At 49.6% G+C, this 13,072-nt stretch overlaps 4 protein-coding genes across 4 annotated transcripts; 2 read left to right on the top strand and 2 right to left on the bottom strand.

The window, feature by feature from the left end:
* Nucleotides 1-188: 188 nt before the first annotated feature.
* On the bottom strand, nucleotides 189-3,367 carry BKA55DRAFT_100585 (Muniscin C-terminal mu homology domain-containing protein). Its single transcript, XM_046184667.1, has 5 exons — nucleotides 3,172-3,367; nucleotides 2,995-3,080; nucleotides 2,228-2,943; nucleotides 1,134-2,180; nucleotides 189-1,084 (listed from the first exon to the last, which is right to left on the bottom strand). Exons 1-5 carry the CDS (start codon nucleotides 3,217-3,219, stop codon nucleotides 387-389), a joined length of 2,595 nt encoding a protein of 864 aa, XP_046047120.1. The 5' UTR covers nucleotides 3,220-3,367; the 3' UTR covers nucleotides 189-386.
* A 643-nt stretch (nucleotides 3,368-4,010) lies between these two features.
* BKA55DRAFT_648537 (kinase-like domain-containing protein) lies at nucleotides 4,011-5,585 on the top strand (the record flags this gene model as incomplete). The annotated part of the gene is made up of 3 exons (XM_046197250.1): nucleotides 4,011-4,432; nucleotides 4,480-4,558; nucleotides 4,611-5,585. Exons 1-3 carry the CDS (start codon nucleotides 4,368-4,370, stop codon nucleotides 5,583-5,585), a joined length of 1,119 nt encoding a protein of 372 aa, XP_046047119.1. The 5' UTR covers nucleotides 4,011-4,367.
* Nucleotides 5,586-5,777: 192 nt separating this feature from the next.
* On the top strand, nucleotides 5,778-6,250 carry BKA55DRAFT_100538 (uncharacterized protein). The gene is made up of 2 exons (XM_046184666.1): nucleotides 5,778-5,935; nucleotides 5,982-6,250. The coding sequence occupies exons 1-2, from the start codon at nucleotides 5,920-5,922 to the stop codon at nucleotides 6,194-6,196; spliced, it is 231 nt and encodes a 76-aa protein (XP_046047118.1). The 5' UTR covers nucleotides 5,778-5,919; the 3' UTR covers nucleotides 6,197-6,250.
* A 54-nt stretch (nucleotides 6,251-6,304) lies between these two features.
* Nucleotides 6,305-11,263, bottom strand: BKA55DRAFT_517549 (uncharacterized protein; the record flags this gene model as incomplete). Its single annotated transcript, XM_046188195.1, has 3 exons — nucleotides 6,305-7,332; nucleotides 7,375-10,918; nucleotides 10,973-11,263. 3 exons carry the CDS (start codon nucleotides 11,261-11,263, stop codon nucleotides 6,305-6,307), a joined length of 4,863 nt encoding a protein of 1,620 aa, XP_046047117.1.
* Nucleotides 11,264-13,072: the final 1,809 nt, after the last annotated feature.

Genomic DNA, 13,072 nt, shown 5'->3' with positions numbered 1-13,072 from the left:
TATATTAAAAGCATAACTCCTTTTTATGTCCCACGGATGAGGATGGTTGGAGTATAAGGACAAAAAGGAATTAGTATAGACGCAGCGCAGTAGCAAAAGACTGGGCATATTGTCCTTTTTGATGATTCATCTTTCATAGACATGGTTCTGTTTTTTCCAGCTCCATACATATAAGCCTACTTTCTGTTCCTCCCTAGGTAGTTTTAACATACAAATACGCATACAAAGAAAATTATACTAAAGAAAATGATGAAAATGGGTAACAAATGAAGAAGAGTGAAAGTTCACCCCAGGAACAAGCCCATACGCTCGCTATTCAATGCGCCGCCAAGATATGGCATCTTGTCTTTTCTATCCATGCACGTGATAATTATTCAGCACAACCACTACCGTCCTTCATATTTACCGCTGACGAGTTTTCTCGATACAGGTACGTCAACCCACTTGTGTTCTGTGCTAGCGGTGTCGTCTGCGAAGGGATCGTCTTCGGATACGTCTTTGCCTTTACCCTTGCCCTCGTCGAGTCTAGAGATGGAAATACCGCTTCCGATGACTTGATCGCCTGTGGCTGTGAGTTCCCAGCGGGCTTCGATGTGGCCAGGTTTAGGCTCTGCGCCTTCTGCGCCGATGATGCGGCAGACGATCTTGTGAGGTTCCGCGGTAAGGGTGAGATCGCCGATGCGCCAGTACACGAGATGCTTGTCCTTGAGGTGTGTTCCTACGGGCTTTGTCTGGGCGCCGCTGGATTTGCCTTCGTAGGTGGCGACGATGACGACGTTGTGTAGTGTTACTGGGGCAGTGAGCTTTGATGATGGGTTGAGCTGGTACTGTAGCAAGAGGCCGAGTTTGTCTCCTTGAGGCTTCCATGCGGGTTTGAGGAGGAGAGGAGCATGTTCGCCCAGTGTAGGGGTTTCGGAGTCCTCGGAAAATACTCGGTATGAGAATGCGGTTGCATTCTTGGTGAGGTGAGATACATCGAGATTGAACTGATCGTTATGGTCAGGGGATGAGTTCTGCACAAAGATGCGGTTCGGTCCGATGCGCTCAAGGGCCGAAAAGTTGTTGATGCGGATAGTCTCGTAGCCTGATTCGTGTTAGTAGGTGAAATTATTGTGATACTGGGGGTTAATTACTCTTCGCATCACCGGAGTCACTGGGGTTATTCACGAATGCAACCTCACCGGTAATGGTTGTTGACTTGACGACACCATCCTCGAACGTAGCAGAAACACTCTCAATGATAGACGTGTTGAGACCTGGAGCAGTCATATGCGCATGCTGAGGATGGTTCAAACCTCCCAATGAGTTCCCAGACCTCACAGACTGCGTATCTGAAGTACCGGCAATGCTAGCCTCGGATGCCAAGGCTGCAACTGCACTTCCCTTGGAAGCAGATTGTGCGAAAGATGGAGATGTTGGCCTAGCGCTCACGGACGAGTCTGTACCGCTCTCAGGGAGGTTGGGTGGTGGCACATACATTGTATGGCGCACGTCACGACGTCCTCTCACTGTACCACTACGACGAGTGGCCGGTCCGAGCTTGAGACTGTTGGCGACGCTAGAAAGAGCAGCCATTTTGGCTTCTGGATCCTCATCCTCCACAGGTGTCTGCTGGATGTTAACCTTGAGAAGCTGGTCAGGATCTTCACCAGATTCCTTCTGAGCTTCACGCTGAGCCTCAGAAATAGGGTCATTCATTGGTGGTGGAACAGTGAATCCTTCAGCGTCCTTGGTAGCGAGCGGTTGCGGCGCGGGGGGCTGGTTCTCTTGCTTGTGCGACGGAGGAGGACCAGGAGGAGGTTGGACATCTGACAGATCGGGTTCATGGTTACCGTTGACTGTACCTCCAGTCGTTTGTGGGATCGGGCTGTCGAGCAGATTTCCGTTGTGCGACACCCCGTTCGTGTTCTCGTGCGAGGCATCGGGTCCGGGTGAGTCGGTCTCGTTATTGGGTAGCTTGGGCACATCGGGAGTTTCTGCTAGAGAGGACAATCGGTGGTGCTCTGCAAGGTTGTTGGAGGAGCCTCGAGGGGAGACACCGCGATCGTTTTGGCTGTGACTGGTACCCAATCGTCCGAAGCTGGGGCCTAGCTTTCCGGGAGAGAGCTGGCCGAAACCGGCGTGCATGCTCTGTCTCCTGCGTCCACCGAACATGGTACCGAGGCGGCGCAATTTACCACCTGCCAGCTGTTAGTGACCAGTAAACGAGTGTTGATAATGTACCTACCTGGCTTCTCTTGGGGAACTGAGTTGTGTTCGCTGATATCATCGTCGCCGGCGTGCGAAGAGGCAGGAGCTGGGACGGGCGCAGGAGAAGATGTATGAGCGCTTGGGGCAGGCAAATTCGTACTGTCGGCAGTGCTGGGAGGTACTGGTGTCGAGGGAGTGGTGCCAGCGAAAGATGACTGTCGTGTTGATGTCCTTGTCGGGAGCTTCGCTTTGCCAGCCGTGGCCCTGTGCACGAATGACTGAATCTCCTTTTCCGTGTCAATCTCAAGCATCAATGCAAGTGTCTCCATAGCATTCTCCTGCACGCGCTGAGCTGAATCGGATTCGTGGGTCTGATACTGTGTGAGAAGATCACGCAGGTTGTTCACTCGCGACTCGTCGAGGGCCTGAAGAGATTCGAAGATAAAAGGTGCCTGCGATTCCCATTGCCCTGTAGCAGACTCAAGCTTGGATGAAGCTGCATCGACCTTTGAAGTGTTTGCACGACCTCCTTTCTTAGTGAGCTTATCGACACGATCCTGTGACTCTTCGAGGTCCTTAGCCATAGCTGTTAGGTTGCTGGACATGGTGTTCATGTTCTGAACATCTTTGCGGTTGGCAAAATTGCGCAGCGGATGCTCGATATCTCTCTCGATGCGATCGGCAAGTTGATGATGCGAGTGGGCGATGTTTTCTGTCGAGTCGACGATTCGATTCCATGGCGCTTGGAATACACTGCAGTGCTGTGAGTAATTGCGATACAAAGGCCTCAGGAGGGATGTTTACCCTAGCTCAGACTGAGAATTGGGAACCTTGAAGGTAGCAAGCTTCTTGAGGCCCTGCACATACTGATCCTCCACGCGACGGCGCTCCTGTGTAGGATTGATTAGCGGAATGTCGACGAGACTCGCAACATGATGCCATGTCGTTGCGTAGCCATTGGTGGTTTGCGGATTGTCGTACCTGGAGCCAGTCGGCAATTTCGGTGTTGACGCGGGACATGCGCTTCATTCGTTCGGTAAGAGTCTGCACCGCCTGGCTGGGCTGGAGAGTTGCCTAGTAATTGCGCAAAAGGAGTCAGCTGAAGCTCAGCCAGGTGAAGTATTGACTTTGCCCTCATTGTCGCCCGTGGCGATAGAATTGGAGGTCGAGGGGATTAAGCTCACCAGCATGGCGGGATACTCGGCCCTGGCCATATCCTCCATGATGGGCAGCGCAAAGGATTACTGGAATTATGTATATATGCGGATGAGGGAGTAGTGAATTAATTATAGGATTAATCGCTCGAGGCCGTGATGCACATCGCGATTTTGCTTGGGCGAGAGGGGTCGGTCGAGGTTCGGAGGTAGACAAAACGACGAAGCTTCGTATGTATGCGATGATGGCTACGTAACAAAGGAGTAGTAGAGTAGTAGATCAGATGATTGTGTATTATCGGAAGAGTCGGACTCTGAGGAGTAAGTGAGTATTATTGCCGCAGAATGCGTAGATCCAATGCAATGCAGCCGAGGATGGACGGGACACGAGGATGCAAGAGACAGAAGAGTAACTTAATGCCTTGGCTGGGACGACAACGGCTAAAAGGCCTGACCTAGAGAGAGGCTGGCGCTGAAGTGAGCGAAACAAGACAGGGCTGGCAGAGTCAGAGTTGGGCTGGGGTAGCTTGGAAACGGTGGAGCTAAGTTAATGGGTAAACGTTTGGTGGTTGGTTAGTTTTCTCTAGAGCCCTTCGAGAAGTTCCCTAACAAATTAAGTTAGAGTCACGAGGTCACCACATGACCTCATAGTAAAGCTCGGTACTCAAATAATATCAACCCAGATGAAGCCTCATGATTATCATATATACTGAAGCAATATTTAGATCTGTTCTGACTTGACAGGCATTGCATAACTAACTATTATACCCCTGCTCCTTGTCATCTTGGCCTTGTTTCTGCTTTATGAAATAGCGGGCCTGTTCTCCATTCGTGTTTTTCCACCAGAAACCAGATGCTCAAACCTGAGACATCCCAGTAACAAAGGCTGATCTTTGCTGTTCTGACCGTCAGGCGGGGGAATTTGTCTGCTGTGCTATAATCTTTTGACAGCAATTGACTTTCCAGATCTTAATTGACCTGTCAACTACTGTATCTTACTCTTACCAAAACAACCCTGCAACAATGGAACTACCAGATTGGAAAGCAGCTTTGACAATGTCTCAACGTTATGAGACGATTCAAAAAATGTAAGTAGCCTAATGTGTAACATTCAAATACTGACTTACGTACGTAGACAAGCCTCCCTTGCTACAACAAGTATGAGTGAGGCCATCGCCATAGAACAGGCCGCCTACCAAATCGCTTCTACTCAGGTGCGCCGAACTTCAGCGGTCCAGAACTCGCGGATCCGCTGACATGGCCTAGGACGAGTACAATCTCGCCTGTCAGCCAACCTCGACACCTACGCCCCCGCCTCCTCAGGAGGAAGAGGAGGTTGACTCGGGGATACGCATTGGACCTTATGGAAACTGTCGACCTGTTTCGGATGGTGTAACTTCGGAGGTCTTTCGTTCTGGCGATAAGGCGCTTAAAGTTATTGTGACTTATCAGGATATTGAACCGCATAATCCGCAGAGGGAGGCCAAGATTCTAAAGGGGTTGCGAGAGCCGTGTATTCCTCTCCTCGAAACGTTTCGCGATCAGGAGCAGAGATTTGTTCTGGTCTTTCCGTTCATGCCGTATACTTTGGTAGACCTTCTCGCCAACGGCCCTTTACCGCTTGATGCCGTCCGGTCTATCTTCCGAGATGTCTTGCATGCTCTAAAGGATATACACGCACAAGGCATCATCCACCGAGACATCAAACCGTCCGCAATTCTCCTCTCATCTCCAACTGGCCCAGCATATCTCTCCGACTTTGGCACAGCATGGCATCCCGAGCTATCAGCACATTCAGAACCAGCAGGCGATAAAATTCTCGATATCGGAACAGGTCCTTACCGCGCGATAGAAGTCCTCTTCGGACACAAATCCTACGGACCAGAGGTTGATATGTGGGGATTAGGTGTCATGCTCTCAGAAACACTCCGTGATCCTCCAAACCCTATATTCGAGTCTCGTGCTGTTCATGAAGACGGTAATCAGCTTGGCCTTATTCTCAGCGTCTTCAAGACCATTGGTACGCCCACGCCTGAGACATGGCCCGAGGCAAAACAATTCAAGGTCGCACCTTTCGAGCTCTGGACTGTCTTCCCCGCTCGTCCTTGGGAAGAGCTTCTTCCCAATGTAGACCCTGATTTTATCGACCTCGTATCATCACTCCTTCGCTACGATAGTCAGCGACTCAACGCTGAGCAGGTTAGTTTCCAATGGCTTCACCTGCCTTTGTTGCATCACTAACAAAGATCCCTAGGCCCGTGATCACAAAGCCTTTGCCGCGAACCCCTGAGGTCAATCGACAGAGCAGCCTGTCGCTAAAGCGCTGGCATTATGCACCAACAATGAACAGGTCTCCGTCAACCCCATTCACATTTTTGGACACACTGTCTCTTTTCATCTGTATAACCCGACTGAAAGTCCTCTCTCGACGATAAATTCTCATCATTCCGACACCATCGTACAAACAAGACTAAAACGCACTCCAAAACGCCTGCACAAATAAACCAACACTTCATCCACGTTACAAACAAATCTACACTTCAAACACGCTTCAAAAACACTCCAAACAGACACAATGGGCGCCCCCGCAGGCACGTACTCCATATCCTTCACTCCAACATCCCTAACCTCAAGCAGAGTACAACAAGTTCAACCCCTCCGAGGTTGACAAGTTTAAGAGCCCTCCTAAGCGCGACAATACCGGGAATGACAAGGGCGAAAGCTCTGATAACAATGGAAACTCTGAAAAGAAGGATGACACGCAGAGCGGATTTGTGGAAAACAAGGAAGACGGCGGTGTGAAGCTTGTTGAAGATAGCGAGGACAACGAGGATGGTGGTGCCAAGCTGTAGACGCGCCATTAACCCGGTTTCTCTTCCAAACATCGCATAGGAATGTGCCAATTCAAACTTTTTTAATTCTACCTTCTATACTATACTTCCCAGTGATACTCCAGCCCTCTAACCCTGCCGCCTCTTCGTATCCGAACCCAGATAGTCAATTGGGTTTCTACACAACGGACACGTATTCTGGTTACTGCTTTGGAACCACTTATACAAACACGTCCTATGGAACAAGTTCTTGCAAGTAGTACATCGCTTATCAGGCATGCGCTTGTCAGTCGAGATAATGCTATAGCAAATAGCACATTCGCTCTGGCCCTTGAGTGCACCGAGGATATTCCGCTTGAAGACTTGTAGACCATCGATGATGTTGCCGTTGGAGAAGGTGATGACCCCCTGTGTCGTCATGATCCAACTCTGCCACTTCTTCTCATTGACGGCGACACGGTTGAGGCTCTGGACGGAGACGTTTTCGATGGGGTAATTCTGAGGGATCTTGATGGCGATTGCCGCTTGATCCTCGTCGACTTCATAGCCAGCTATGATTTCTCTAGAGGATCGAGCGACACGTACAACGAGTTCTTTCTCGTCCATAGCAGGAGGTTCCTGACTATCAGCCCACTTTTGAACTTCATCTAGGACATCTGTGATGATGATGGGTGAGAAGTACTTGGTTGTCCACGACTCAACAGCGATGCGTGTCTGCTTCGAGCGACAGTCGATGTACCAAGCACGGAACAAGCCAGGTGTGTACTTGTGAAGAAGATAGAAGAGATGAACCAACAGCCACTGCATGTTCTTCTCCTCGGGTTCCGACTCTGCCAACTTCACGTCGTACTCTTGAATGTGTTCTGAAGTGAGGTTGACCTTTTCTAGCTTCAACGGATGAGCAGCCGAGTGGCCTAGCACATCAAACATGAAGTCTAGCAGTGGCGCTACACAGTTATCTTGCTTAAGGTTGTCGGTAAAGTCGTTTCGGATCTTAAATGATGATGTTGAGTAGGCATCGAAGACGAGCTTCCAGGATAGGAGATACGAGCGGATGGGAGAAGGGAATTCGGCAAGCATTTCGTCTGAGTACTTTTCGAGCGTAGGGGCGTCAAGAAGGAGTGAGAGTAGTTCGTCAGGGAGTCGTGCATCTGGGACTGTTAGTTTTTGGTCTTCGCGTGGTAACCGTTGGCACATACCTGTCTTTTCCAGCAAAGCATCAATGGACTTCTGCTGTTGCTGTTCGGGGAGAGCCTTGTGAAGCAGATTGAAGGCAGCCGTCTGGATATCCCGCGATTCCGATGCTACCAAGCCAAAGATATCCGAAAGATCAGGCACATGTCGCAAAGAAATCTTCTCAACCTCTCGGCAAAGCATGGCATCCACAATCTCAAGTGGCTGCGAGCGTGTGTCACGAGAAAGTCGCAACAGCTCAATCAAGGCCCTAGGCTTAGCACCGGCATACTCCTTGAGGGCATCTTCAAGATCGTCATTGGGCTCCTGTAGAGACTCAATTGTCTTGAACAGCTTTAGTGAAGAGTGAATGAAGGGGAGAGCCTCATTCAACTCGAACTCGTGGGCACGATTCCATAGCGATATGCAGAACTCAATAGTCTTTTCCCAGTACGATCCATAGACATCCTTCATACAAGGCAGCAATTTGTTCAGGGCTCGACAAATTTCAGCGCAAAGAGCTGGGCTCAGACTCTCGGGCTCGTCAAGCCAGGAGGTAATTTGACGGACGGCAAAAACGATTCGGTTGTTAGCCACAGGCATTTCACCAGCCTCGTAAATCTGAGCGCATTGTGACAGAAGAACAAGAGTCATCAACGTCTTGTCACTATCTGCCTTGGCTCCTGCGATCTCACTTACAACCTTGTTGCAGAAGTTGCTAGCGACCTTGGAGGGTTGTAGAGTCTCACCAAACCCAGAAATGATGGCCGAGGCCGGCAGGACGGTGGTAGGGCCAATCTTGAGGATATCAGGCTTCAGAAGAGCATCCTCAAAGCTGGACGATGCTCCATGTGCCTCGGCCAGGAATTGGACAAGCTCACTGAGCGCCCTTGCGCTATGCAGCCCTCTGGGTGTTAACTCTGTCGAGTGCTGAGTCAACAGATCAATAAGGTCTTGAATGATCGGCTTCTCTTCCGAGTCGCTCCAGGCGCCAGCTTCAGCAGCCAATTGATTCAAGATACCCCGCGTCTTGGAGACGAACTCCTCAGCCTGTGCGCTAGCTTCAGCATGCTTCAGAGTTTGCCACAGTCGGTTCTCCTCCATGAAAGTGATTTGGTCAGAGATAAGCTGCACAGTCAGGCATTGAAGATACAACAGCTCAAGCTGGAAGGGCTTGGGCAGTTGAGACAGTGGAAGCTTCTCCGAAAGCTGAGACACGTAGAGGGCCATTCTTGTGGGTATGGCACGTCCCTTCCTGTCCCGATAAGTCCGTAGGTTTGTAGATCGAGGTGCTCCCTTTACCAATGCAGCAGCACCGCCGATGCTGTTGGTAATTGATAGAGCCGGATTGACGGACAATTCCAAGAATGGCGCAAGCTCCTTCATCCACACGTTGGTGCTTGGGAAGAGCTCTTCAGATGGGATATCACTCGAGGCTGCATTGTATGCTTGCGACACCAACGTGTTGATATCCAGAGACTGCGTTCCCGCTCGCTCAAGGTTAGCTTGAACGACAGCAATAACAGGTAGCTTTCCATCAGTGTGAGTGTCGAGAAGAGTGCGGATAGAAGTTGCCTTGGAAGAAATGGTAGAGTCCTCAAGCTCAGATAGGCCGAGAAGCAGAGCTACCAATGTTGTATGAACGCGTTCATCGCGGGAGAACAGCTCTGGTCGACCCTTAGCTGCGATCTCCAAAGCTTGGAGGGTAGATTCTGTCTTCGCGGGCTCCTTCTCAAGGATTTCGACAAGAGCTTGAACGAGCTCTCGGTAATTACTGTCTGTAAGAGTCTGATATGTGACAGCAGCTTCCAACAATTCCCAATCATTGCTACCACCGACCGCTAAAAGAACAGCCTGACCAATAATGTGCTTTTGCAAGTCCATGTTACCCTTGGCGAGAACAGCTCCTCTATCGTTGGAGATCAAGGAGGCGAGGGCGACATCACGAGTAGCCTCTGATGGCAGATCGAGGACAGCCTCGACCCAAGAGTTCCAGATAGGTGCGAACTGAGTTGACACGGAGCCGAGAAGGTGAAGCGAAGAGAGCAGGTACCGGGAAGAGGGCGAAGTGACAGCTTTGGCAGCATCATCACGAGCCAAAGTAGTGAAGAACGTCGAGAGCTTTACAGCTCCATCACCGTCGAATAAGCGAGGTGCCATACTCAATGCATATTCGATGATTCGAGCTGCGCCAAATGGCTTTAAATTCCGGCTCTCCAAAAGTGTGATACTCTGAGAAATAGCCTTGAGAGAGGGCTGAGCTGTATGGTCTGGCACGTCTTCTTCGAGATCAGCTATCTTCTCCTCAATCTGGCCCACGAGGCCGAACCACCGTCGACCTTCTTCGGAGATCTTTTCTTGAGATTGTTGGTACTCTCGTGAAACCTCGGGCAGCGACCCGGAAATCTTTGCGCAGAAGACGCTGGCGAGTCGGTCCCATTCCTCCTTGGACGCGGACACCACTGATGGTGACGCTTGGACAGTGGCGATGTAGGCTTCTACCAGGACGGAAATCGCGTTTGGGCCGAGCGGTATAGCCACTGTCTTTTCTGATACTGAGAATAAGAACTGCTCGATGAGAGGGAAGAGATGTTCTTGAACAAAGGGTAGTTGGTCGTCGGCGGGTAAGTTCTTCAGCAGTCGCTTGGCTGTGTCGATGAAGCACTTCCATGCATAAGAAGTATTCGTTCGAGGCTCATCGCGATGTGTGATACCAGACTTGAGAGAAGTCAGAAATTGGGAGGCGACCTCAGGTGTGATCAAATCTGATGGCAGAACCATCAGTAGTTGATCTAGGTACTCCCAGAACTTTGGCGGGCTTCCCTGAGAACCCTTGGCGATGAAGGCTTGCAGCCTGCCGAGGGGAGACTTTGGACCGCTCAATGTCTTCGCTGATGACCAAACATCGGGGTATGTTTGTGTCATTTTTGTCAACGCTCGTACATATTCGAGCGCTGAGCCAGCTTGGTTGGTCTTTAGGCCTCCCGTGACGAAGGCTTGCTTGACCTTCGTATCATCGGCGTAAGGTAATTTCCGGTCGATAGAAGCAAACAGTAGTTGGCATACTGTCTTCCTAACTGACGAGTCGTTGAACGTAATGGTCTTCCAAACATTTTCCTCGGCAAAATAGTCATCGTATCGAGATTGCAACTTCTCCAAGTTACTTGGCTCGACTTTTTGTAGTAAACCCAAGACAAGTGATAAGCTGGCGGTAACAACTCGAAAGTACTTTGCCTCAGCATCCTCTGCTGTCGTTGAACGTTCATCACTCAGAGAGTCTTGCGTTTCTTGAATAGCATCAATAGCATAGTCAAGGATCTGGCCCTGGCACTTGTTCCAAAACGCAAGGACCTTTTCAGGGGTGTTCAGAAACGAGGTTAGACCGTCACTAGCAGCCCTGGCAACAACGCGGTCACGGTCATACAGGCCGGCAAGCCATGCGCCGACGATCTTTGGCAGATGACGTTCAAAGCGCTTGCGAGCTGATTTCATGAGCTCAAACTGGAGGTTATGCGTCAATTCACGCACGCGACGTGAGTTATCTATAGATGTGCGAGGGTATATTTGGACCTATTCATGTTAGTAACTCTGGAAATGTTCAAGAACTGTCAAATGGTAACTCACCCAAACGTCGAGGATGCCCTCGTCAACCCCGCCATCCTTGTCGAATGGATGAGCCTGTACATAAGCTAGTAGCTCCTCGAGCGCTTTAGCCTTGGTAGTGCTATCCTTCTTCAAAACATTCTTGAGCGACACAACAACATTCGGATCCGAAACCGCAACGAATGAAGGAGGCTCGGCGAGGTACGACAAGGAAGTTCCGGAGGCGGCGGTGCCAAAGCCTCCGAAGCCCGAGAAACCGGAGCGGGGTCCTTCAAAACCACGGCCGGTCGGTTTCCCTTGAGACCGCTTCATGACTGTGATTTATTCGGTGGGGGCCAGGTAAATATATTGATGCGAAGTGACAGGTGCTGCTCGGCGGTTGAGGCTTGCAAGGCTGATGATGATATCAAATTTGGTGGTGAGGAAGTGATGTCACATGGGAGCACGGACCGGGGCTAGGGGAGGAGAGAAAACTTAGGACCTTTATCCTCAATGACAAAAAGACTTGGGTAAGTTCAGTATAACTTAGTGGGTCTTTAGACTAGGCTTTTTTGACACCTTCGGGCGTGTGTGAGAGAGGGCGGGTCGGGCTATCCACTGTATGAGCCTCTCTCACGACAGATGTAGACGATGGATGACGGCAAAGTTGATGAAGTTGAGAGATGATATGGTAGAACTGGAAGCGAAGTCAGGGATATTTAATACCTGCAATTAAACACTAATTGCTCTCAAACTTCCTCGTTAATAACTCTCATCCCTAGCCCTGGCTGTCTTGACTCACGCCGATCTTCCCAGCCTGGTTGATGACAAACGGTATCGTGAGTGTTAGTTTCCAAACATGAGAAGCTTCAGCGAAATATTTGCGTATAATTCCTTTGTGACCTATAGATGCCACATATTCTCCAGTAGGTAGGAAAATAACTTTCATCTTAATTTCGATCAAAGCTTATACGTAGGAAAAACTTCAGGTCGCAAGTGTTCTACCAATAGAAAGTGGTCCAGCTTTTTCTTCACGATGTCCTAGCTAACCTGGACCTGAGACCCTCCATAGAAATACCTATCATTTTATCACAAGTCACTCCAAGAGTCTGGTTTACCTAAGTGAAGAGGGTATAATTAAGGCATGAATAATTATAAGATTCTCTGGCTTACAGACATTGGATCTTTCACGGTATTCCCTTAATTTAGCGCCCGCTGGAGGAACCATCGAGTGCCCTCGGTTTACTAAGGACATACGTGCTGCGGCTCACACAGTGTGCCAATCAGCTTACGGAACCCCTGCAATTACTTCTCAAACCGTCGACTTACAGCATGAAATACACTATCGATTCACAGAGGCACAGAAGTGACTTATCAGTTAGTGATACCAATTATCTCAATGACAAGCAGAGCATCAGTATAAGCTCAAAGTTTGTAACTGTCAATGCAAGAACTATAATAGAGCATGACCAACTTGGCTTTGCATGTCTTGTGTCTTGCAAAAAGAAAGCAAAGAATGCTGGTGGCCTTGGTTTGCTGAATTGATGACCTGTATTTCAGGTTGCAATGAATCGCCACTGCATGCAAGCATGTGAGAGCAATTCATCCCTTGGTTTCAGACAACAAAAGCCCCTGTCGTCTTACGATTGGTTGCGGCACGCCAGGTAGGATTGAGTCTTTTAATCGCCGCGATATGCGCCATAAATCAATCACCAAACAAACAAACATAGCCTCAACAGTCTGTCAAAATGTTAAATTCAGCCGAGACCGTCGAGGCCGGCGTCACGATAGCAACACTTCTTTTAAGTTGAGAAGAGAGAACCGCATTTGTTGATATCTTTTCCACCTTTTCCGGTTCAATACTGTCGCATCGAATCCATGTCTGCTTGCGTTTGTCCTCATAATCGAATGTCTTAGGGGTTCAAAGCCACAAAGACCCTAGCAAAGACCAGATAAGCCAACCTCGACCATCCCTGCCACCTCGCGTGAGCCGCACCATTAACAACTTTGAGCGGCCGCTTGATAATGAGCGGAATGTCTGTTTTTGGAGGTCACGATAGTTACTTGCTGGTCTGGGATCAAGGAAGCCACTGTTTCACAAGATCTTCCAGTCAAATAGCAAGCGGCTGTGTAAACAGATGT

The sequence above is a fragment of the Fusarium redolens genome (genome assembly GCF_020744475.1).
Source record: "Fusarium redolens strain MPI-CAGE-AT-0023 chromosome Unknown BKA55scaffold_12, whole genome shotgun sequence".
NCBI classification, from domain to species: Eukaryota; Fungi; Ascomycota; class Sordariomycetes; order Hypocreales; family Nectriaceae; genus Fusarium; species Fusarium redolens.
The sequence above is the reverse complement of the archived record's forward strand: the minus strand, read 5'-3'. Positions and strand labels throughout refer to the sequence as shown.

What these genes read in the sequence shown, in the direction of transcription:
- BKA55DRAFT_100585 (XM_046184667.1), bottom strand. Translation starts at nt 3,219, where the DNA reads ATGAAGCGCATGTCCCGCGTCAACACCGAAATTGCCGACTGGCTCCAG. An exon ending in AATTCTCAGTCTGAGCTAGG is followed by an intron (nt 2,944 to 2,994) that starts GTAAACATCCCT and finishes ACAGCACTGCAG; the next exon opens with TGTATTCCAAGCGCCATGGA. An exon ending in TGACTCCGGTGATGCGAAGA is followed by an intron (nt 1,085 to 1,133) that starts GTAATTAACCCC and finishes AACACGAATCAG; the next exon opens with GCTACGAGACTATCCGCATC.